The sequence below is a fragment of the Phasianus colchicus genome, chromosome Z (assembly GCF_987193195.1).
Source record: "Phasianus colchicus chromosome Z, bPhaCol1.hap1.1, whole genome shotgun sequence".
Taxonomy (NCBI): Eukaryota; Metazoa; Chordata; class Aves; order Galliformes; family Phasianidae; genus Phasianus; species Phasianus colchicus.
In genome coordinates, this window is record NC_143476.1 from 92,384,930 (window position 1) to 92,405,415 (window position 20,486).

The window sequence follows — 20,486 nt, forward strand, 5'->3', positions numbered from 1 at the left end:
ACAGCTCATTAACAAAGGACATAATGAAGGAGCTGGGCGCCTCCAGCAGCCATCAGTCCTCCCAGCTGCCATTAGTCCTCCAGCCGCCATCAGTCCTCCAGCAGCCATCAGTCCTCCAGCCGCCATCAGTCCTCCAGCCGCCATCAGTCCTCCAGCCATCAGTCCTCCAGCCGCCATCAGTCCTCCAGCCATTAGTCCTCCAGCCGCCATTACTCCTCCAGCCATTAGTCCTCCAGCCATCAGTCCTCCAGCAGCCATCAGTCCTCCAGCCATTAGTCCTCCAGCCTCCATCAGTCCTCCAGCCGCCATCAATCCTCCAGCTGCCATCAGTCCTCCAGCTGCCATCAGTCCTCCAGCCATCAGTCCTCCAGCAGCCATCAGTCCTCCAGCCATCAGTCCTCCAGCAGCCATCAGTCCTCCAGCCGCCATCAGTCCTCCAGCAGCCATTAGTCCTCCAGCCATTAGTCCTCCAGCAGCCATCAGTCCTCCAGCCGCCATCAGTCCTCCAGCCATCAGTCCTCCAGCTGCCATCAGTCCTCCAGCCGCCATCAGTCCTCCAGCAGCCATTACTCCTCCAGCCATCAGTCCTCCCAGCCACCATCAGTCCTCCAGCTGCCATCAGTCCTCCAGCTATCAGTCCTCCAACAGCCATCAGTCCTCCAGCTGCCATCAGTCCTCCAGCCATCAGTCCTCCAGCCGCCATCAGTCCTCCAGCCACCATTAGTCCTCCAGCCATCAGTCCTCCAGCAGCCATCAGTCCTCCAGCCGCCATCAGTCCTCCAGCCATCAGTCCTCCAGCCATCAGTCCTCCAGCCGCCATCAGTCCTCCAGCTGCCATCAGTCCTCCAGCCGCCATCAGTCCTCCAGCAGCCATTAGTCCTCCAGCCATCAGTCCTCCAGCAGCCATCAGTCCTCCAGCCGCCATCAGTCCTCCAGCTGCCATCAGTCCTCCAGCCACCATTAGTCCTCCAGCCATCAGTCCTCCAGCCGCCATCAGTCCTCCAGCAGCCATCAGTCCTCCAGCCGCCATCAGTCCTCCAGCCATTAGTCCTCCAGCCGCCATTAGTCCTCCAGCCCCCCGACTCTCCACTTAACACACCACAAAACCAAGCACTGATTGCAATTATTTAATGACTTACACACATGTTAATTACTTCTAGCTCGTTAACGAAGCACGCAACGAACCGGGCGGCCGCCTCCAGCCGCCATCAGTCCTCCCAGCCGCCATTAGTCCTCCAGCCAACCCACACCGGAAAGCCGAAGTGCTGACAATAGGGATTTCACTGCTTCTCCTCGATGCTAATTAATCCTAGCTCGTTAACAAAGCACGTAACGAACCAGGCGGGCCCCCCGCACCTCCCGAAGCCTTTGGCAATGGCGGAGGACGTTGAGAACGGCGTGGAATCTCCTATCCATCTTCACCTGGGTGAATTCTTTCAGGTCGGCTTCCACCACGAAAATCTCACCTAGAAAACAAGAAAAAAAAGAGGAAGCGAAGCTGAAGGGAGGAAGTGGAAGAAAAAGCCGTTTCCTCTCCGCTTCCACCAAACGTTTTACCTTTGGTTTCTTTGGTTTCCTCTTCCCGGAAACGATGGTAAAGGGAACGGATGGAGGAAGTCATGGATTTGGGGTTTTGGTGGAGGATTTTGTATTTGGAAGCGGCGGCGGCGTGGAGGATTTGAAGGGAGGCGTTGATTTGAGCCAGGGTCAGTCGGCCTCTCATGTAGCTGGAAGAGGAAAAAGGGGAGGAAGTAGGGAGGAAGGAAGGAAGGAAGGAAGGGGAAGCGGGGGGGGAGGGGAGGTGGGAAGTAGGGGGGAAAGTTGGGGGGGGGGAGGGAAGAAAGGGGGAAAAGTGGGGGTGGAAGGGGGGGAAATAGGGGTGGAGGGGGGAAACGGAAGGGGAAGTGGGAATAGAGGGGGAAATGGAAGAGGAAATGGGGGTGGAGGGGGGATAGAATGGGAAATAGGGGTAAAAATGGGAAGGGAGGGGAAGGAGAGGGGGAAAGAGGGGGAAAAGTGGGGTGGAAGGGGGGGAAATAAAGGGAGAAATGGGGGTGGAGGGGGGAAACGGAAGGGGAAGTGGGAATAGAGGGGGAAATGGAAGAGGAAATGGGGGTGGAGGGGGAAGAGAAGGGGAAATAGGGGTAAAAATGGGAAGGGAGGGGAAGTAGAGGAGGAAATAGGGGGAAAAGTGGGGTTGGAAGGGGGAAATAGGGGGGAAACGGGGGGAGAAATGGGGGTGGAGGGGGGAAACGGAAGGGGAAGTGGGAATAGAGGGGGAAATGGAAGAGGAAATGGGGTGGAGGGGGAAGAGAAGGGGAAATAGGGGTAAAAATGGGAAGGGAGGGGAAGGAGAAGGGGAAAGAGGGGGAAAGGGGGAAAAGTGGGGGTGGAAATGGGGGGAGAAATAGGGGTGGAGGGGGGAAAAGGAAGGGGAAGTGGGAATAGAGAGGGAAATGGAAGAGGAAATGGGGGTAGAGGGGGAAGAGAAGGGGAAATAGGGGTAAAAATGGGAAGGGAGGGGAAGGAGAGGGGGAAAGAGGGGGAAAAGTGGGGGTGGAAGGGGGAAATAGGGGGAGAAATGGGGGTGGAGGGGGGAAATGGAAGAGGAAGTGGGAATACAATGGGAATAGAAGAGGAAATGGAAGAGGAAATGGGAGTAGAGAGGGAAGAGGTTGGGAAATAGGGGCAAAAATGGTGGTGGAGGGTGGAAATAGAAGAGGAAGTGGAAGAGGAAGGGGGAGTAGAATGTGGAAATTGGCCAAAAAATGGGAATAGACAGGAAATAGAACCCAACAAGGGGAAATAGAGAGGAAATAGAATCCTATGAGAGGAAATAGGGAGGAAATATGGAGTCCAATAGGGGAAGTAGAGGAGGAAATATAATCCTATAAGTGGAAGCAGGAAGGAAATAGAGTCCTGTAACGGGAAATAGGGAGGAAATAGAGTCCAATAAGGGGAAATAGGGAGGAAATAGAATCCTATAAGTGGAAGCAGGGAGGAAATAGAGTCCAATAAGGGGAAATAGGGAGGAAACAGAATCCTAAATAAGGAAATAGGGAGGAAATAGAATCCAATAAGTGGAAGCAGGGAGGAAATAGAGTCCAATAAGGGGAAATAGGGAGGAAATAGAATGCTATAAGGGGAAATAGGGAGGAAATAGAATCCTATAAGTGGAAGCAGAAGTAAATAGAGTCCTGTAACAGGAAATAGGGAGGAAACAGAATCCTATAAGGGGAAATAGGGAGGAAATAGAATCCCATGAGTAGAAATAGGGAGGAAACAGAGTCCTATATAAGGAAATAGGGAGGAAACAGAATCCTATATAAGGAAATAGGGAGGAAATAGAATCCTATGAGAGGAAATAGGGAGGAAATAGAGTCCAATAAGGGGAAGCAGGGAGGAAATAGAATCCTATAAGTGGAAGCAGGGAGGAAATAGAATCCAATAAGGGGAAATAGGGAGGAAATAGAATCCTATAAGTGGAAGCAGGAAGGAAATAGAGTCCTGTAACAGGAAATAGGGAGGAAACAGAATCCTATGAGAGGAAATAGGGAGGAAATAGAGTCCAATAAGGGGAAGTAGGGAGGAAATAGAGTCCAATAAGGGGAAATAGGGAGGAAATAGAATCATATAGAAGGAAATAGGGAGGAAATAGAATCCTATAAGGGGAAATAGGGAGAAAACAGAATCCTATGAGGGGAAATAGGGAGGAAATAGAGTCCAATAAGGGGAAACAGGGAGGAAACAGAGTCCTATATAAGGAAATAGGGAGGAAACAGAATCCTATATAAGGAAATAGGGAGGAAATAGAGTCCAATAAGGGGAAATAAGGAGGAAACCGAATCCTATAAGAGGAAACAGGGAGGAAATAGAAGAGGAAACAGACCTGAAAACCAGAAACAGAGCGGAAACGGCGCAGGAAATGGAAGCAGAGGGGAAAGAGAGCAGGAAACAGCAAGAAACGGAACAGGCTAATTAAAACTAACCCCTCCTCAACGTAATTAACGAAGATGTTAATTAACCCCAAGCCGGAAGAAGGGAAGAAAGGAAGGAAAAACGACAGCGGGCAGCGAATCGAATGGGGCCAAATGAGCTGCAAGCCCAACTTCCTCACCCTGGAACGTTCTCAAACTCCTCCACGCTAATTAACACCGGCTCCTTAACGAACTCAGCCTCCTTAATTGGCTTCTTAACGAGCCGAGGCTCCTTTTTCAAGCTCAGCTCCAGCGGGAAGTTCCTCTGCAACAGCTCCGCTTCCATCTTTTCCTCTTCCACCCGTTTCCTCGTTTCCTACGACGAGCTTAATGAGGCGGACGGCTAACGAGCCGCGCTAATTAAGCAATCATCAACCTCACCTGCAGCAGGGCTGCTAATTGCCGCCGCTGATTGACTTCTCCTTCCAACTCCCCCAGCAAGCCGTGCAGCACCGCCATCTCCTGCCCTACGTTGGCCAGCACCGCCTTCAACGACGCCTCCCTCCCTAATGAAGACGCTAATTCATTAATTAAGAAATCATTAACAACCCCCCACGTCGCCCCCATAGGGGCTCATTAACCCAATTAGCGCCCGCCCCACCGATAGCCCTTAATTGGAGCAGCTTCTTCACGCAGCCGATCTTGGCGTTGATGTGGGAGCACAAATCCTCCAGCTCCTCGGCAGCCATTATGGGATGGAAGCGGCCACAGCGAGGTCGCCACCGGAGCCCGTTCGCTAGCCAAGCTCGGTATGAAAACGACACTGCGCATGCGCAGGATTCAAACTGCGCGCTCCGCGCATGCGCAAAAGAAGCAGCAGCTTCAGTGCGCATGCGCTCTATTCGAACACGTCTAGCGCGCATGCGCAGCATACGCAATAAGAAGGAATGCGCATGCGCCAAATAGTGTAAACAATGCGCATGCGCCCTATACAGGAAGCGCGCATGCGCATAGCACTGCTAACCAGAAAACAGCGCATGCGCAGCATAACAAGCGAGTGCCACACGCGCAGTACGCATGCGCTGCATGAAAGGACACAATGCGCATGCGCAATACAGGTAAGCGGCGCGTGCGCAGCACACAGCATCTCATAGCGCATGCGTCAAAAGCCGGATGTTGCGCATGCGCACTACTCAAATCCTTTAATAACGTCGAAAATGCAACTGCGCATGCGCCAACTCAAGCTCACACAGCGCACGCGTCAATTCCTCGAGAGTTGCGCATGCGCAGAACTCGCTTCACTTCGCGCTAGTCAGTACTACGCAGCGCGCATGCGCTCCCCTCTGCACTTCCGGTCGAGAGCGGAAGTGCTGGAGGCGGCTCTGTTTCAACATGTTTCAATTAACGGAATTGGAGCCAATTGATTTCAATGAGCCGCAGCGCCACCTGGTGGCCATGGAGAGAATCGCAGCCCCTATAAACCCTGCGGCTCATTGAAATCAATGGGCTGCGATTCTCTCCATGGCCGCCAGGCGGCGCTGTGGCGCATTGAAATTAAAGGGCTGCAGTTCCGTTAATTGGCCGCAAGGCGGCGCTGTGGCGCATCGAAATCAATTGGTTGCAATTTTACTAATTGGCCACAAGGCGGCGCTGTGGCGCATTAATTTCTATGCGCCACAGCGCAACCTGGTGGCCAATTAGTGGAACTGCAGCCCATTGATTTCAATGAGCCGCAGGGTTTATAGGGGATTTATGGGGGTTTTCTGGGGTCTTATGGGGTTTAATGGGGTCCTAGGGGGGACTTATAGGGTCTTATGGGGTCTTATGGGGTCCTATGGGGTTTAATGGGGTCTTATGGGGTCTTATGGGGTCCTATGGGGTTTAATGGGGTCCTATGGGGTCTTATGGGGTCCTATTGAGTTTTATGGGGTCTTATTGGGTCCTACGGTGTTTAATGGGGTTTTATGGTGTTTTATGGGGTCTTATGGGGTCTTACGGTGTTTAATGGGGTGTAATGGGATCCTATTGAGTTTTATGGGGTCTTATGGGGTTTTATGGGGGCTTTTTGGGGTTTTATGGGGTCTTATGGGGTTGTATGGGGGATTTATGAGATCTTATGGGGTCTTATGGGATCCTATGGTGTCTTATGGGATCCTATGGGGTCCTTATGGGGTTTTATGGGGTCTTATGGGGTCAGAGACGGTTTGTCGGGTCCTTATGGGATCCTATGGGGTCTTACGGGGTCCTTATGGGGTTTTATGGGGTCTTATGGGGTCTTATGGGGACAGAGGGGGTTTGTAGGGTCTTTATGGGGTCCTATGGGGTCCTTATGGGGTCAGAAGATGTTTGTAGGGTTTTTATGGGGTCCTATGGGGTTTTATGGGGTCAGAGATGTTTTATGGGGTCCTTATGGGGTCCTATGGGGTCAGAGAGGTTTTATAGGCCCCTTATGGGGTCTTATGAGGTCAGAGAGGGTTTATAGGCTCCTTATGGGGTCTTATGGGCTTTTATGGGGTCTTATGGTGTCCTATGACCCCATAAGACCCCATAAGACCCCATGAGACCCCATGAGACCCCATGAGACCCTATAGGAACCATATAAACCCTCTTACCCCATATATCCCATATAAGATCCCATAAAAAATCCATATTGGGGACTTTATAGGAACTTTATAGGATTTTTATGGGGTTTTCAAGCCATAAACCGAACTGCGCATGCGCCGGATCCCGCTACGTAAAATGCGTAGGCGCGTCATCGCCGTACGTAAAGTGCGGCCGCTCAACACCCTACTGCGCATGCGCTGAGTCGGAAAACAACACTGCGCATGCGCCCTCTTCTGTCACAATTCACACTGCGCATGCGCTCTCTCCTTCTCAATTCACACTGCGCATGTGCAGGATCCCGATTTCCATCAATTTGCGCATGCGTGGTTGCTCCGTTTAGCACACCGCGCATGCGCAGGCTCAAGTCGCCGCGCTGCGCATGCGCTGTTGCTCCACTCGCCGCGCTGCGCATGCGCAAACCCCGCTTCGCCTTTTTCCTCTCCCGTTTCGATCGTTGAACCGCCGCGCGTTCCGTTCACCCGTACGCCGCTTTATTTCCCTTCCCGAGCCCCACGGCCGCGATTTTCTGCCGTTAAAACGCCGTTAGCGTTCCGAAAGCCACGCGGAAATACACAAAGCGATAAAAATACACACGCGTTTGCTTTGACGCTGACCGGCCGCGTTTTCCCGTTGCTGCGGAGGAAAGCGGCGCAGGCCGGTGCGAAAAACGCGCATTCAGCACCGATTAAACCGACAAAAATCCACCGAAATGCGTCCGCTCGGTTTTCCGGCTCTTCAGAACTGCGCGCCGCCATTTTGGTGCCGCACTTCCGGTTTTGTGACGCGTCGTGATGACGTCACTTCCGTCGCGGGCCGAAGGTATAAAAGGGGGCGGAGCGGGGCGGCGCCATTAAAGTTGCATTGAAGCGGCTGCGGGGCGGACCGTTATCCAGGTAATTAATAACCGTTAGTTAATGATTAGTTAGCGATTGGTTCCCGTTTTCTCTGCCTTATTGGGGATTAATTAGCGTGGCTTTGTTTGGTTTTATGGTTTTTTGGTGTTAGAAAGTTGCACTGAGCTTCGAGCGTTTGGTTTTTCGTGTTAAGTGCTGTTAATTAGGAATTAATTGCGGTGGTTAATTGCGGCCTTGCTCATTAAGCGGTGTTTCGTTGAGCTGAGCGCGTTTGAATCGATTTAAAGGCGGAATCGTGGCGGTGATTGAGCACAAAACGCTGCCGTGCTTTGAATGGGGGTCGTGGTGGCTTTGCTAATTAGCTGCGTGTTAATGAAGGGCTGTGGAGAGCAGCAGGTGGGGTTAATTACCCCGCAGGTGGTGTTAATTACCCTCGGGAGGTGTTTAATTAGCCCAGGTGGGGCATCTCTATGGTCTTGGAGGACCTTTCCTAGCCCAGCATGCTCCCACTCTATGGTCTTGGAGGACTGTTTCTAGCACTCTCCCTCCCGCATCTCTATGGTCTTGGAGGACCCTTCCTAGCCCACCACACCCCTACTCTATAGTCTTGGAGGACCTTCATTTCATGTCCCCCAACTCTATGGTCTTGGAGGACTGTTCCTAGCACGCTCTGTCCTGCATCTCTATGGTCTTGGAGGACCCTTCCTAGCCCACCATTCCCCAACTCTACGATCCTGGAGGACCACTCGTATTAAGCCCCCCAACTCTATGGTCTTGGAGGACCATTCATATTATGTCCCCCAACTCTATGATCCTGGAGGACCATGCATATGTCCCCCAACTCTATGATCTTGGAGGACCATGCATATGTTCTCCCACTCTATGATCTTGGAGGACCGTTCATTTCTTGTCCCCCAACTCTATGATCTTGGAGGACCATGCATATGTCCCCCAACTCTATGGTCTTGGAGGGCCCTTCCTAGCCGACCACCCCCCAACTCTATGCTCTTGGAGGACCACCACCTTAATGGGCTCTTTATGGCCTTTTTATGGGATTTTATGGGGTCAAGGAGTTTCTATAGGGTTTTATAGGCCATTAATGGGGTCTTATGGGATTTTTGGATCCTTCTGGGGTCTTTCTGTGCTCAAGATGGAGCCAACGATTCCCTATGGGGTCTTTATAGGGTCCTTATGGGATCCTATGGGATACAGGGGCCTTATAGGGTCATGATGGGGTCTTATGGGGTCAAAATGTGATCCTATGGGATCTTATGGGGTCCTATGGGGTCTTATGGGGACATAATGGGGTCTTATGGAACCCAATGGGATCCTATGGGGTCCTTAGAGCCCTGTGGCCCTTTATAGGGTCTTGAAAAGTCCTTTATGGGGTCGGAAGGGGGGAAGTTTATAGGGTTTTTATAGGGGCGTTGCAATTCGCCGCCCGGCCGCAAGGCGGCGCTGTTGGCGGAGGTTTCAATGCTTTTCAATGGGGTTTCAATGGGATCCTATGGGATTTCATGGGATCCTAAAAGGATTTTAGGGTTTTTTTGGGGTTTTTAAGGGGTCGCTGTTTTCTTCTAGGCTCCCATAGATGCCTATAAGGATCCTAACGGGGTCGTGAGGGGATTTTATGGGGTCAGGAGGTCCTATGGGGTTCTATGGGGTTCTTATGGGATCAGGTGGTTCTTATGGGGTTTTTAGGGGGTTGTGGGGTTTCTAGGGGAGCCTATGGGGCTCTTATGGGGTCAGGAGGGGTTGGAGGGTCCTACTGGGGTCTTTATGGGGCTCTATGGGGTTCTTATGGGGTCAGGTGGTCCTTATGGGGTTCTGTGGGGTCAGGGAGGTTTTATAGGGTTCTTATGGGGTTGTTCCGGGGTCCTTATGGGGTCAGAGGGGGTCGAAGGGCTCTCACAAACCCCATAAGGACCCTAGAAACTCTCCTGACCCCATAAAGACCCCATAAGCCCCCATAGGACCCCATAAAGGCTTTCAGACCCCATAAGAACCCATAGGGACACCATAGGACTCCATAAAAACCCCATAAAACCCCACAAGGGACCCCATAAAACCCCATAAGGACCCCATGAGATCCCATAAGACCCCATAGAACCCCATAAGAACCCTATAAACCATTGCAGACCCCATAAGGACCTTATAAACCCCATAAAACCCCATAGGACCCCATAAGATCCCATAGGACCCAATAAGACCCCATAAGATCCAACAGGACCCCATAAGACCACATAAGGACCCTATAAAACCCCATAAACCCCACAAGGACCCTATAAACCCCCACAAGACCCCATAAAACTCCATAAGCCCCGATTGCACCCTATAGGACCCCATATAGAACCTAAAAAACCCTATAAGATTCCATAAGACCCCATAACACCCCATAGGATCCCTTACGACCCCATAAGACCCCATAGGACCCCCTAAAACCCTATAAGCCCCCATACAACCCCATAAGACCCTATAAGCCCCCATAAGACCCCATAAAACCCAACAAGACCCCATAAGATCCAAGAGGACCCCATAGGACCCTATACAACCCCATAAGATCCCATAAGACCCCATAGGACCCCATAAAACCCTACAAGGACCCCATAGGATCCCATAAGTCACCATATAACCCCATAAAATCCCATAAGCCCCCATTAAACCCCATAGGATTCCCTAAGAGCCCCATAGGAGGGCATAAAACCCCATAGGACCCCATAAAACCCCATAAGAACCCATAGGAGCCCATAAGACCCTGTAAGACCCCATAAAATCCCATAGGACCCCATAAGGACCCAATAAAACCCCATAAGCCCTCATTGGACCCCATAAGACCCCATAGGTCCCCATAAAACCCCATAGGACCATGTAAGACCCTATAAAACCCCATGGGACCACATAACGACCCTAAAAACCCCATAAGCCCCCATTAAACCCCATAAATCCCCCATAGAACCCCATAAGACCCCATAGGACCCCATAAGACCCCATAAAACTCAAGAGGATCCCCTAAGATCTCATAAAACCCCATAGGACCCCATAAGACCCCATAACGACTCCATAAGGACCCCATAAGCCCCAATTACACCCATAAGACCCCATAAATTCTCCATAAAACCCTGTAAGACCCCATAAAACCCAATAAGACCCCATAAGACCCCATAAAAGTCAATAGGACCCCATAAGACCCCTTAAGACCCCATAGGATTCCAGAAGGACTGCATAGGACCCCATAAGATGCCATAAAACCCCATTAAACCCCATAAGTCCCCATAAGATCCCATAAGGACCCCATAAGACCCCATAAAACCATCTAAAACCCCATAAGCCCCCATAAAACCCCATAAATCCCCCATAAGACCCCATAGGACCCCATAAAACCCCATAGGACCCCATAAGACCCCATAAGACCCCATAGGACCCCATAAGACCCCATAAAACCCCATAGGACCCCATAAATCCCCCATAAGACCCCATAAAACCACGTAAAACCCCATAAGCCCCCATAAAACCCCCATAGAACCCCATAAATCCCCCATAAAACCCCACAAGACCCCGTAGGACCTATAAGACCCCATAAGACCCCATAGGACCCCATAAATCCTCCATAAAACCCCAGAAGACCCCATAGGACCCCATAAAACCCCAGAAGACCCTATAAAACTCAATAGGACCGCATAAGACCCCATACGACCCCATAAGCCCCCATAAGATCCCATAAATCCCCCATAAGACCCCATAGGACCCCATAAAACTCAATAAGACCCCATACAACCCCAGAAATCCCCCATAAGACCCCAGAAATCCCCCATAAGACCCCATAGGACCCCATAAGACCCCATAAGACCCCATAAAACCCCACAAGACCCCATAAAACCCCATAAAAGCCCCATAAGACCCCATAGGACCCCATAGGACCCCATAAAACCCCATAAGATCCCATAAGAAACCATAAGACCCCATAAAACCCCATAGGACCCCATAAGACCCCATTAAACCCCATAGGACCCCATAAGACCCCATTAATCCCCCATAAGCCCCCATAGGACGCCATAAGACCCCATAGGACCCCATCAAACTCAATAGGACCCCATAAGACCCCATTAAACCCTATAAGGCCCCATAAGAAACCATAAAACCCCATAAGACCCCATAAATCCCCCATAAAACCCCCTAAGACCCCATAAGACCCCATAGGACCCCATAGGACCCCATAAATCCCCCATAAGACCCCATCGGACCCCATAAAACTCAATAGGACCCCATAAGACCCCATTAAATCCTATAAGGCCCGATAAGACCCCATAAATCCCCCATAAAACCCCATAAGACCCCATAAGACCCCATAGGACCCCATAAGACCCCATAAGACCCCATAAAACCCCACAAGACCCCATAAAACCCCATAAAAGCCCCATAAGACCCCATAGGACCCCATAAGACCCCATAAAACCCCAGAAGACCCCATAAGACCCCATAGGACCCCATAAGACCCCATAAATCCCCCATAAAACCCCATAGGACCCCATTAAACCCCATAGGTCCCCATAGGACCCCATAAAACCCCCTAAAAGCCCCATAAGATCCCATAAGACCCCATAAAACCCCATAAGACCCCATAAAACCCCTAAAACCCCATAGGATCCTCGGCGGCTCCCCCTCCCCCATTGTTCCTTATGGGGTGGAGCCCGACCCCATAAAACCCCGCCCTATGGGGCCGCCCCATAACTCCGCCCTATAGGGGAAAAGGGAGGGCGGCCATGGCGGCCGCGCAGCTCTATTGTAAGGTGAGGGGGGGGCTGGAGGACTCACTTGTGGGGCTGGAGGACTCACTTATGGGGCTGGAGGACTCACTTATGGGGCTGGAGGACTCGGATGTGTGGCTGGAGGACTCACTTCTGGGGCTGGAGGACCGACTTGTGGGGCTGGAGGACTGAGGTGTGGGGCTGGAGGACTGGGATGTGGGGCTGGAGGACTCAGTTATGGGGCTGGAGCCTCGGGTGTGGGGCTGGAGGACTGGGGTGTGGGGCTGGAGGACTGAGGTGTGGGGCTGGAGGACCAACTTATGGGGCTGGAGGACCTCGGTGTGGGGCTGGAGGACTGGCATGTGGGGCTGGAGGACTCGGGTGTGGGGCTGGAGGACTCGGGTGTGGGGCTGGAGGACTTACTTGTGGGGCTGGAGGACTCGGGTGTGGGGCTGGAGGACTGGGATATAGGGCTGGAGGACTGAGGTGTGGGGCTGGAGGACTTTGTTGTGGGGCTGGAGGACTGAGGTGTGGGGCTGGAGGACTCGGGTGTGGGGCTGGAGGACTGAGGTGTGGGGCTGGAGGACTCGGATGTGGGGCTGGAGGACCCACTTATGGAGCTGGAGGACTCACTTATGGGGCTGGAGGACTGGGATGTGGGGCTGGAGGACTCAGTTATGGGGCTGGAGGACTCGGGTGTGGGGCTGGAAGACTGAGGTGTGGGGCTGGAGGACCAACTTATGGGGCTGGAGGACCTCGGTGTGGGGCTGGAGGACTCACTTGTAGGGCTGGAGGACTGGGATGTGGGGCTGGAGGACTGAGATGTGGGTCTGGAGGACTGTGATGTGGGGCTGGAGGACTCACTTATGGGGCTGGAGGACCGGGATGTGGGGCTGGAGGACCCGGATGTGGGGCTGGAGGACCTTGTTGTGGGGCTGGAGGACTCACTTATGGGGCTGGAGGACTGGGATGTGCGGCTGGAGGACTGAGGTGTGGGGCTGGAGGACTCACTTATGGGGCTGGAGGACTCGGATGTAGGGCTGGAGGACTGAGGTGTGGGGCTGGAGGACTCACTTATGGGGCTGGAGGACTCGGGTGTGGGGCTGGAGGACTCGAATGTGGGGCTGGAGGACTCACTTGTGGGGCTGGAGGACTGGGGTGTGGGGCTGGAGGACTGAGGTGTGGGGCTGGAGGACTCACTTATAGGGCTGGAGGACCTCGGTGTGGGGCTGGAGGACCAAGTTGTGGGGCTGGAGGACTCACTTATGGGGCTGGAGGACTCACTTATGGGGCTGGAGGACCTGGGTGTGGGGCTGGAGGACCGACTTGTGGGGCTGGAGGACCGGCAGGGGAGCGGCGCCCTTTGCCCCCATGCAGGCGCGGCGCCGCTTCTTAAAGGGACCGCGGCCCAATTAACGCCACCCCCCCTCCTGCTTTTCTGACCCCATAAAAACCCCATAAAGACCCCATAAGGACCCCATAGGACCCCATAGGATCCTATAAACCTTCTGTGACCCCAATGGACCCCATAGAGATCCTATAAACCTGCTCTGACCCCATAGGACCCCATAAGACCCCATAAGACCCCATAAGACCCCATAGGACTCCATAAGACCCCATAAAAACCCATACAGCCCTATAAGCTCCCTGTGACCCCATAGGACCCCATAGAGACCCTATAAAGCTGTTCTGACCCCATGGGACCCCATAGAAGCCCATAAGACCCCATAAAGATCCCATAAATCTTCTCTGACCCCATAGGATCCCATAGGGCCCCATAGGAGCCTTTAGGACCCCATAAAGACCCTATAAACCCCATAGGATCCCATAAAGACTCTATAAACCTTCTCTGACCCCATAAGACCCCATAAAACCCCATAGAAGCCCATAGGAGCCCATAAAGACCCCATAGGACCCTATAAGAATCCTTTAAGCCACCTGTGACCCCATAAGACCCCATAGGACCCCATAACGACCCTATAAACCTTCTCTGACCCCATAAGACCCCATAAGACCCCATAACAACCCTATAAACCTTCTCTGACCCCATAAGACCCCATAAAACCCCATAGAAGCCCATAGGAGCCCATAAAGACTCCATAGGACCCTATAAGAACCCTATAAGCTCCCTGTGACCCCATAGGACCCCATAAAACCCCATAAGACCTCCTAGGACCCTATAAGACTCCATAGGACCCCATAAAACCCCATAAGACCCCATAGGACCCCATAAGACCCCATAAAACCCCATAAGATTCCATAGGACCCCATAAGGTACCATAAGGATCCTATGACGCTTCTCTGACCCCATAAGGATCCACCTGGGGTGGGGCTGGAGGACTCACTTATGGGGCTGGAGGACTGGGGTGTGGGGCTGGAGGACTGACTTATAGGTCTGGAGGACTCACTTGTGGGGCTGGAGGACTCACTTATGGGGCTGGAGGACCTCGGTGTGGGGCTGGAGGACTGACTTGTAGGTCTGGAGGACTGACTTGTGGGGCTGGAGGACCGACTTCTGGGTCTGGCGGACTCACTTCTGGGGCTGGAGGACCTCGGTGTGGGGCTGGAGGACTGAGGTGTGGGGCTGGAGGACCCACTTATTGGGCTGGAGGACCGACTTGTGGGGCTGGAGGACTTTGTTGTGGGTCTGGAGGACCCACTTGTAGGGCTGGAGGACTGGGATGTGGGGCTGGAGGACCGACTTGTAGGGCTGGAGGACCCACTTGTGGGGCTGGAGGACTGGGATGTCGGGCTGGAGGACTCACTTATAGGGCTGGAGGACTGAGGTGTGGGGCTGGAGGACCTACTTGTAGGGCTGGAGGACTCACTTATAGGTCTGGAGGACTCACTTGTGGGGCTGGAGGACTCACTTATGGGGCTGGAGGACCGACTTGTGGGGCTGGAGGACCGACTTATGGGGCTGGAGGACTTCCGGCCCCCTTTCAGCTCCCCTCTGCTTTATTTCCCGGCTTTGGGCCGCAGCCAATCAGCGCTGACCCACTTTTCCCGGCCATCTCTCTTAAAGGGGCCGTGTCCCCTTGATGGCGTTCCCTCCTGTGTTTCTCTATGGGCGGTGGGGCCCGCCGGTGTGACCCTTTTAAGAGAGCCTTATCGATGGGTCCTATGGGGAAAGACCCGCATTGACCATAGAGTTTGTGGTGCATTTGTGGCCTGTTTGGGTCGGACTCTATGGTCCTGGAGGACTGGTTGTGTTTGCGGCCTGTTTGGGTCGGACTCTATGCTCTTGGAGGACTGGTTGTGTTTGCGGCCTGTTTTGGTCGGACTCTATGGTCCTGGAGGACTGGTTGTGTTTGCAGCCTGTTTGGGTTGGACTCTATGGTCTTGGAGGATTCTTGTTCAGTTTTGGGTCAGTTTGTGTTGGTCTCTATGGTCCTGGAGGACTTAGGTTCTGTTTGGGGCCTGTTTGGGTCTCACTCTATGGTCTTGGAGGACTGGTTGTGTTTGCGGCCTGTATGTATTGGTCTCTATGGTCTTGGAGGACTTATGTTCTGTTTGGGTCCCGTTTGGTTTGCACTCTGTGGTCTTGGAGGACTGGTTGTGTTTGCGGCCTGTTTGGTTTGTACTCTGTGGTCTTGGAGGACTGTGGTTGTGTTTGGGGCCTGTTTGGTTCACACTCTGTGGTCTTGGAGGACTTAGGTTCTGTTTCGGGCCTGTTTGGGTTGGACTCTGTGGTCTTGGAGGACTGGTTGTGTTTGCAGCCTGTTTGGGTTGGACTCTGTGGTTTTGGAGGACTGTCATTCAGTTTGGGGCCTGTTTGGGTTGGACTCTATGGTCTTGGAGAGCTTAGGTTCAGTTTGGGTCGCACTCTATGGCCTTGGAGGACTTAGGTTCTGTTTGAAGCCAGTTTGGGTCGGACTCTATGGTTTTGGAGGACTGGTTGTGTTTGGGGCCTGTTTGGCTTGCACTCTATGGTCTTGGAGGCCTGTGGTTCTGTTTGGGGCTGGGTTGGCTTGAACTCTATGGTTTTGGAGGTCAAATGCCAGCCTTAACTTGGAGCTTGTTTCTCTCTCCCCATTCAGGGCACCCGGGTTTGGATCCCTGACCCTGAGGAGGTTTGGAAGTCAGCAGAGATCAGCCAGGATTACAAAGAAGGAGATCGGAGCCTCCATCTACAGTTGGAAGATGGCACTGTAAGGAAAGTCCTCCAAAACTCTATGGTTCCCTATGGATCTCCACGGTCCTCCAAAACTCTATGGTTCCCCATGGGGGTTCCTTGGTCCTCCAAAACTCTATGGTTCCCCATGGACCTCCACGGTCCTCCAAACCTCTATGGTTTCCCATGGACCTCCACGGTCCTCTAAAATTCTATGGTTCCCCATCGTCCTCCAAAACTCTATGGTTCCTCATGGACCTCCACGGTCCTCCAAAAATCTATGGTTCACCATGGAGCTCCACGGTCCTCCAAAACTCTATGGTTCCCCATGGTCCTCTAAAATTCTATGGTTGCTCATGGACCTCCAAAGCAAAGAACTCTATGGTTCTTGTGGGCCTCCACGGTCCTCCAAAACTCTATGGTTCCCCATGGGGGTTCCTTGGTCCTCCAAAACTCTATGGTTTCCCATGGACCTCCACGGTCCTTCAAAACTCTATGGTTTCCCATGGACCTCCACGGTCCTCTAAAATTCTATGGTTCCCCATGGTCCTCCAAAACTCTATGGTTCCCCATGGACCTCCATGGTCCTCCAAAACTCTATGGTTTCCCATGGACCTCCACAGTCCTCCAAAATTCTATGGTTCCCCATGGTCCTCTAAAATTCTATGGTTGCTCATGGACCTCCAAAGCAAAGAACTCTATGGTTCTTGTGGGCCTCCACGGTCCTCCAAAACTCTATGGTTCCCCATTGACCATCACAGTTCTCCAACTCTCTATGGTTCCTTACGGCCTTCCAGGGTCCTCCAAACCTCTATGGTTCCCAATCAACCTCCACAGTCCTCCACCTCTCTATGGTTCCTTACGGCCTTCCATGGTCCTCCAAACCTCTATGGTTCCCAATCAACCTCCACAGTCCTCCACCTCTCTATGGTTCCTTACGGCCTTCCCTGGTCCTCCAAACCTCTATGGTTCCCCATTGACCTCCACAGTCCTCCAAATCTCTATGGTTCCTTACGGCCTTTCATAGTCCTCCAAAACTCTATGGTTCGCAATGAACTTCCGTAGTCCTCCAAATCTCTATGGCTCCCAATCGACCTCCACAGTCCTCCACCTCTCTATGGTTCCTTACGGCCTTCCATAGTCCTCCAAAACTCTATGGTTCGTAATGAACTTCCGTAGTCTTCCAAATCTCTATGGCTCCCAATCGACCTCCACAGTCCTCCAACTCTCTATGGTTCCTTACGGCCTCCCATGGTCCTCCAAACCTCTATGGCTCCCAATCAATCTCCACAGTCCTCCAGAACTCTATGGTTCCCCATTGACCACCACAGTCCTCCACCTCTCTATGGTTCCTTACGGCCTTCCATAGTCCTCCAACTCTCTATGGTTCCCCATGGACTTCCGCAGTCCTCCAAATCTCTATGGTTCCCCATTGACCTCCACAGTCCTCCAACTCTCTGTGGTTCCTTACGGCCTCCCATGGTCCTCCAAATCTCTATGGTTCCTAATCAATCTCCACAGTCCTCCACCTCTCTATGGTTCCTTACAGCCTTCCATGGACCTCCAAACCTCTATGGTTCCCAATCAACCTCCACAGTCCTCCAACTCTCTATGGTTCCCTATGGATCTCCACGGTCCTCCAAACCTCTCTATGGTTCCTTACGGCCTTCCATGGTCCTCCAAACCTCTATGGCTCCCAATCAATCTCCACAGTCCTCCAGAACTCTATGGTTCCCCATTGACCACCATAGTCCTCCACCTCTCTATGGTTCCTTACGGCCTTCCATGGTCCTCCAAACCTCTATGGTTCCCCGCAGAGCGCCGAACCCCCATCTCTATGGTTTCCCTCGCAGCTCTATGATCTCCCCATCGAAGCCAATGGCCGCGGGCTTCCCTTCCTCCGCAACCCCGACATTTTGGTGGGGCAAAACGACCTGACGGCCCTCAGCCACCTCCACGAACCCGCCGTGCTGCACAACCTCAGGGTTCGCTTCGTCGAGTCCAACCTCATCTATACTTACTGTGGTGAGGGGGGTGTGGGGCTGGAGGACTGGGATGTGGGGCTGGAGGACTGGGATGTGGGGCTGGAGGACTGAGATGGGGGGCTGGAGGACTGAGTTATGGGGCTGGAGGACTGAGATGGGGGGCTGGAGGACCTCGGTGTGGGGCTGGAGGACTCGGATGAGGGGTTGGAGGGCTCAATTATGCAGCTGGAGGACCTCGGTCTGGGGCTGGAGGACTCACTTGTGGGGCTGGAGGACTCATATATGGGGCTGGAGGACTGGGATGTGGGCTTGGAGGACTTGGGTGTGGGGCTGGATGACCTGGGTGTGGGCTGGAGGACTGAGTTGTGGGGCTGGAGGACTTGGGTGTGGGGCTGGAGGACCTCGGTGTGGGGCTGGAGGACTGAGATGGGGGTCTGCAGGACTCGGATGAGGGGTTGGAGGACTCAATTATGCAGCTGGAGGACTGGGGTGTGGGGCTGGAGGACTGGGGTGTGGGGCTGGAGGACTTCGATGTGGGGCTGGAGGACTGGGGTGTGGGGCTGGAGGACTGAGATTTGGGGCTGGAGGACTGAGTTTTGGGGCTGGAGGACTGGGGTGTGGGGCTGGAGGACTCACTTATGGGGCTGGAGGACTGGGGGGGTGGGTGGTGGACTTTGATTTGGGCTGGAGGACCTCGGTTTTGGCTGGAGGACTGGGGGGTGGGGTTGGAGGACCGGGGGGCGGGGCTGGAGGACCGGGGAGGCGGAGCTGGAGGACTGAGGCTGGCTAATAGCGCTTTGCAATGGGGGTGGGAAAAGGGGCGGGGCTGGAGGACTGGGGGCGGGGCTGGAGGACTGATGGGCGGGGCTGGAGGACTGAAGCTGCCTAATAGGGTTTTCCAATGGAAGTGGGAAAAGGGCGGGGCTGGAGGACTTGTGGGCGGGGCTGGAGGACCTGGGGGCGGGGCTGAAGGACCGTGGGCGGGGCTGGAGGACTGAGGCTGCCTAATAGGGTTTTCCAATAGGGGTCGGAAAAGGGGCGGGGCTGGAGGACTTGGGGGTGGGGCTGGAGGACTTGTGGGCGGGGCTGGAGGACTGGGGGCGGGGCTGGAGGACTTGGGGGCGGGGCTGGAGGACTTAGGATCCCCAATAGTGTTTTGCAATGGGGGTGGAAAAGGGGGCATGGCTGGAGGACTGAGGGGCGGGGCTGGAGGACTTAGGATCCCCAATAGTGTTTTGCAATGGGGGTGGAAAAGGGGGCATGGCTGGAGGACTGAGGGGCGGGGCTGGAGGACTTAGGATCCCTAATAGTGTTTTGCAATTGGAGTGGGAAAAGGGGCGGGGCTGGAGGACTGGGGGGCGGGGCTGGAGGACTTGGGGGCGGGGCTGGAGGACTGAAGCTGCCTAATAGGGTTTTCCAAGAGGGGTCGGAAAAGGGGCGGGGCTGGAGGACTTGTGGGCGGGGCTGGAGGACTGAAGCTGCCTAATAGGGTTTTCCAATGGAAGTGGGAAAAGGGGAGGGGCTGGAGGACCTGGGGGCGGGGCTGGAGGACTGAGGGGCGGGGCTGGAGGACTTAGGATCCATAATAGTGTTTTGCAATGGAGGTGGGAAAGGGGGCGGGGCTGGAGGACTTGGGGGCGGGGCTGGAGGACGGGGGCGGGGCTGGAGGACTGTGGGGCGGGGCTGGAGGACTGAGGCTGCCTAATAGGGTTTTCCAATGGAAGTGGGAAAAGGGGCGGGGTTGGAGGACTTGGGGGCGGGGCTGGAGGACTGAGGGGCGGGGCTGGAGGACTTAAGATCCCTAATAGATTTTTGCAATGGGGGTGGGAAAGGGGGCGGGGCTGGAGGACTGGGGGGCGGGGCTGGAGGACTGGGGGGCGGGGCTGGAGGACTGAAGCTGCCTAATAGGGTTTTCCAAGGGGGGTCGGAAAAGGGGCGGGGCTGGAGGACTTGTGGGCGGGGCTGGAGGACTGAAGCTGCCTAATAGGGTTTTCCAATGGAAGTGGGAAAAGGGGAGGGGCTGGAGGACCTGGGGGCGGGGCTGGAGGACTGAGGGGCGGGGCTGGAGGACTTAGGATCCATAATAGTGTTTTGCAATGGAGGTGGGAAAGGGGGCGGGGCTGGAGGACTTGGGGGCGGGGCTGGAGGACGGGGGCGGGGCTGGAGGACTGTGGGGCGGGGCTGGAGGACTTGTGGGCGTGGCTGGAGGACTGAGGCTGCCTAATAGTGTTTTCCAATAGGTGTCGGAAAAGGGGCGGGGCTGGAGG

The 20,486-nt window shown here is 54.0% G+C and overlaps 2 protein-coding genes across 6 annotated transcripts in view; one reads left to right on the forward strand and one right to left on the reverse strand.

The window, feature by feature from the left end:
- The window catches only part of MYO5B (myosin VB), a 171,885-nt gene that overhangs the window by 29,927 nt on the left and 121,472 nt on the right, over positions 1 to 20,486 (forward strand). The window contains exons 1-3 of one of the 5 annotated variants that reach the window (XM_090131508.1): positions 12,101 to 12,162; positions 16,161 to 16,271; positions 18,088 to 18,259. In XM_090131508.1, coding sequence (XP_089987634.1) covers positions 12,136 to 12,162; positions 16,161 to 16,271; positions 18,088 to 18,259 — 310 coding nt within the window. In that variant the 5' untranslated portion in view covers positions 12,101 to 12,135. Of the gene's footprint in view, positions 1 to 4,598; positions 4,727 to 6,584; positions 7,415 to 12,100; positions 12,163 to 16,160; positions 16,272 to 18,087; positions 18,260 to 20,486 lie in introns of those variants that run through there. The other 4 variants (XM_090131507.1, XM_090131510.1, XM_090131511.1 and 1 more) reach the window with 4 other exon arrangements.
- Positions 1,115 to 4,711, reverse strand: SKA1 (spindle and kinetochore associated complex subunit 1). Its single transcript, XM_090131523.1, has 5 exons — positions 4,579 to 4,711; positions 4,359 to 4,483; positions 4,118 to 4,293; positions 1,558 to 1,727; positions 1,115 to 1,466 (listed from the first exon to the last, which is right to left on the reverse strand). The coding sequence occupies exons 1-5, from the start codon at positions 4,664 to 4,666 to the stop codon at positions 1,318 to 1,320; spliced, it is 708 nt and encodes a 235-aa protein (XP_089987649.1). The 5' UTR covers positions 4,667 to 4,711; the 3' UTR covers positions 1,115 to 1,317.

Bases quoted from the DNA above. Each gene is read 5' to 3' on its own strand.
- SKA1 (XM_090131523.1), bottom strand. From the start codon at position 4,666: ATGGCTGCCGAGGAGCTGGAGGATTTGTGCTCCCACATCAACGCCAAG. The intron at 4,484-4,578 runs GTGGGGCGGGCG...CGTCTTCATTAG, and splicing joins GCTCCAATTAAGGGCTATCG to GGAGGGAGGCGTCGTTGAAG. The intron at 4,294-4,358 runs GTGAGGTTGATG...AGCTCGTCGTAG, and splicing joins AATTAGCAGCCCTGCTGCAG to GAAACGAGGAAACGGGTGGA.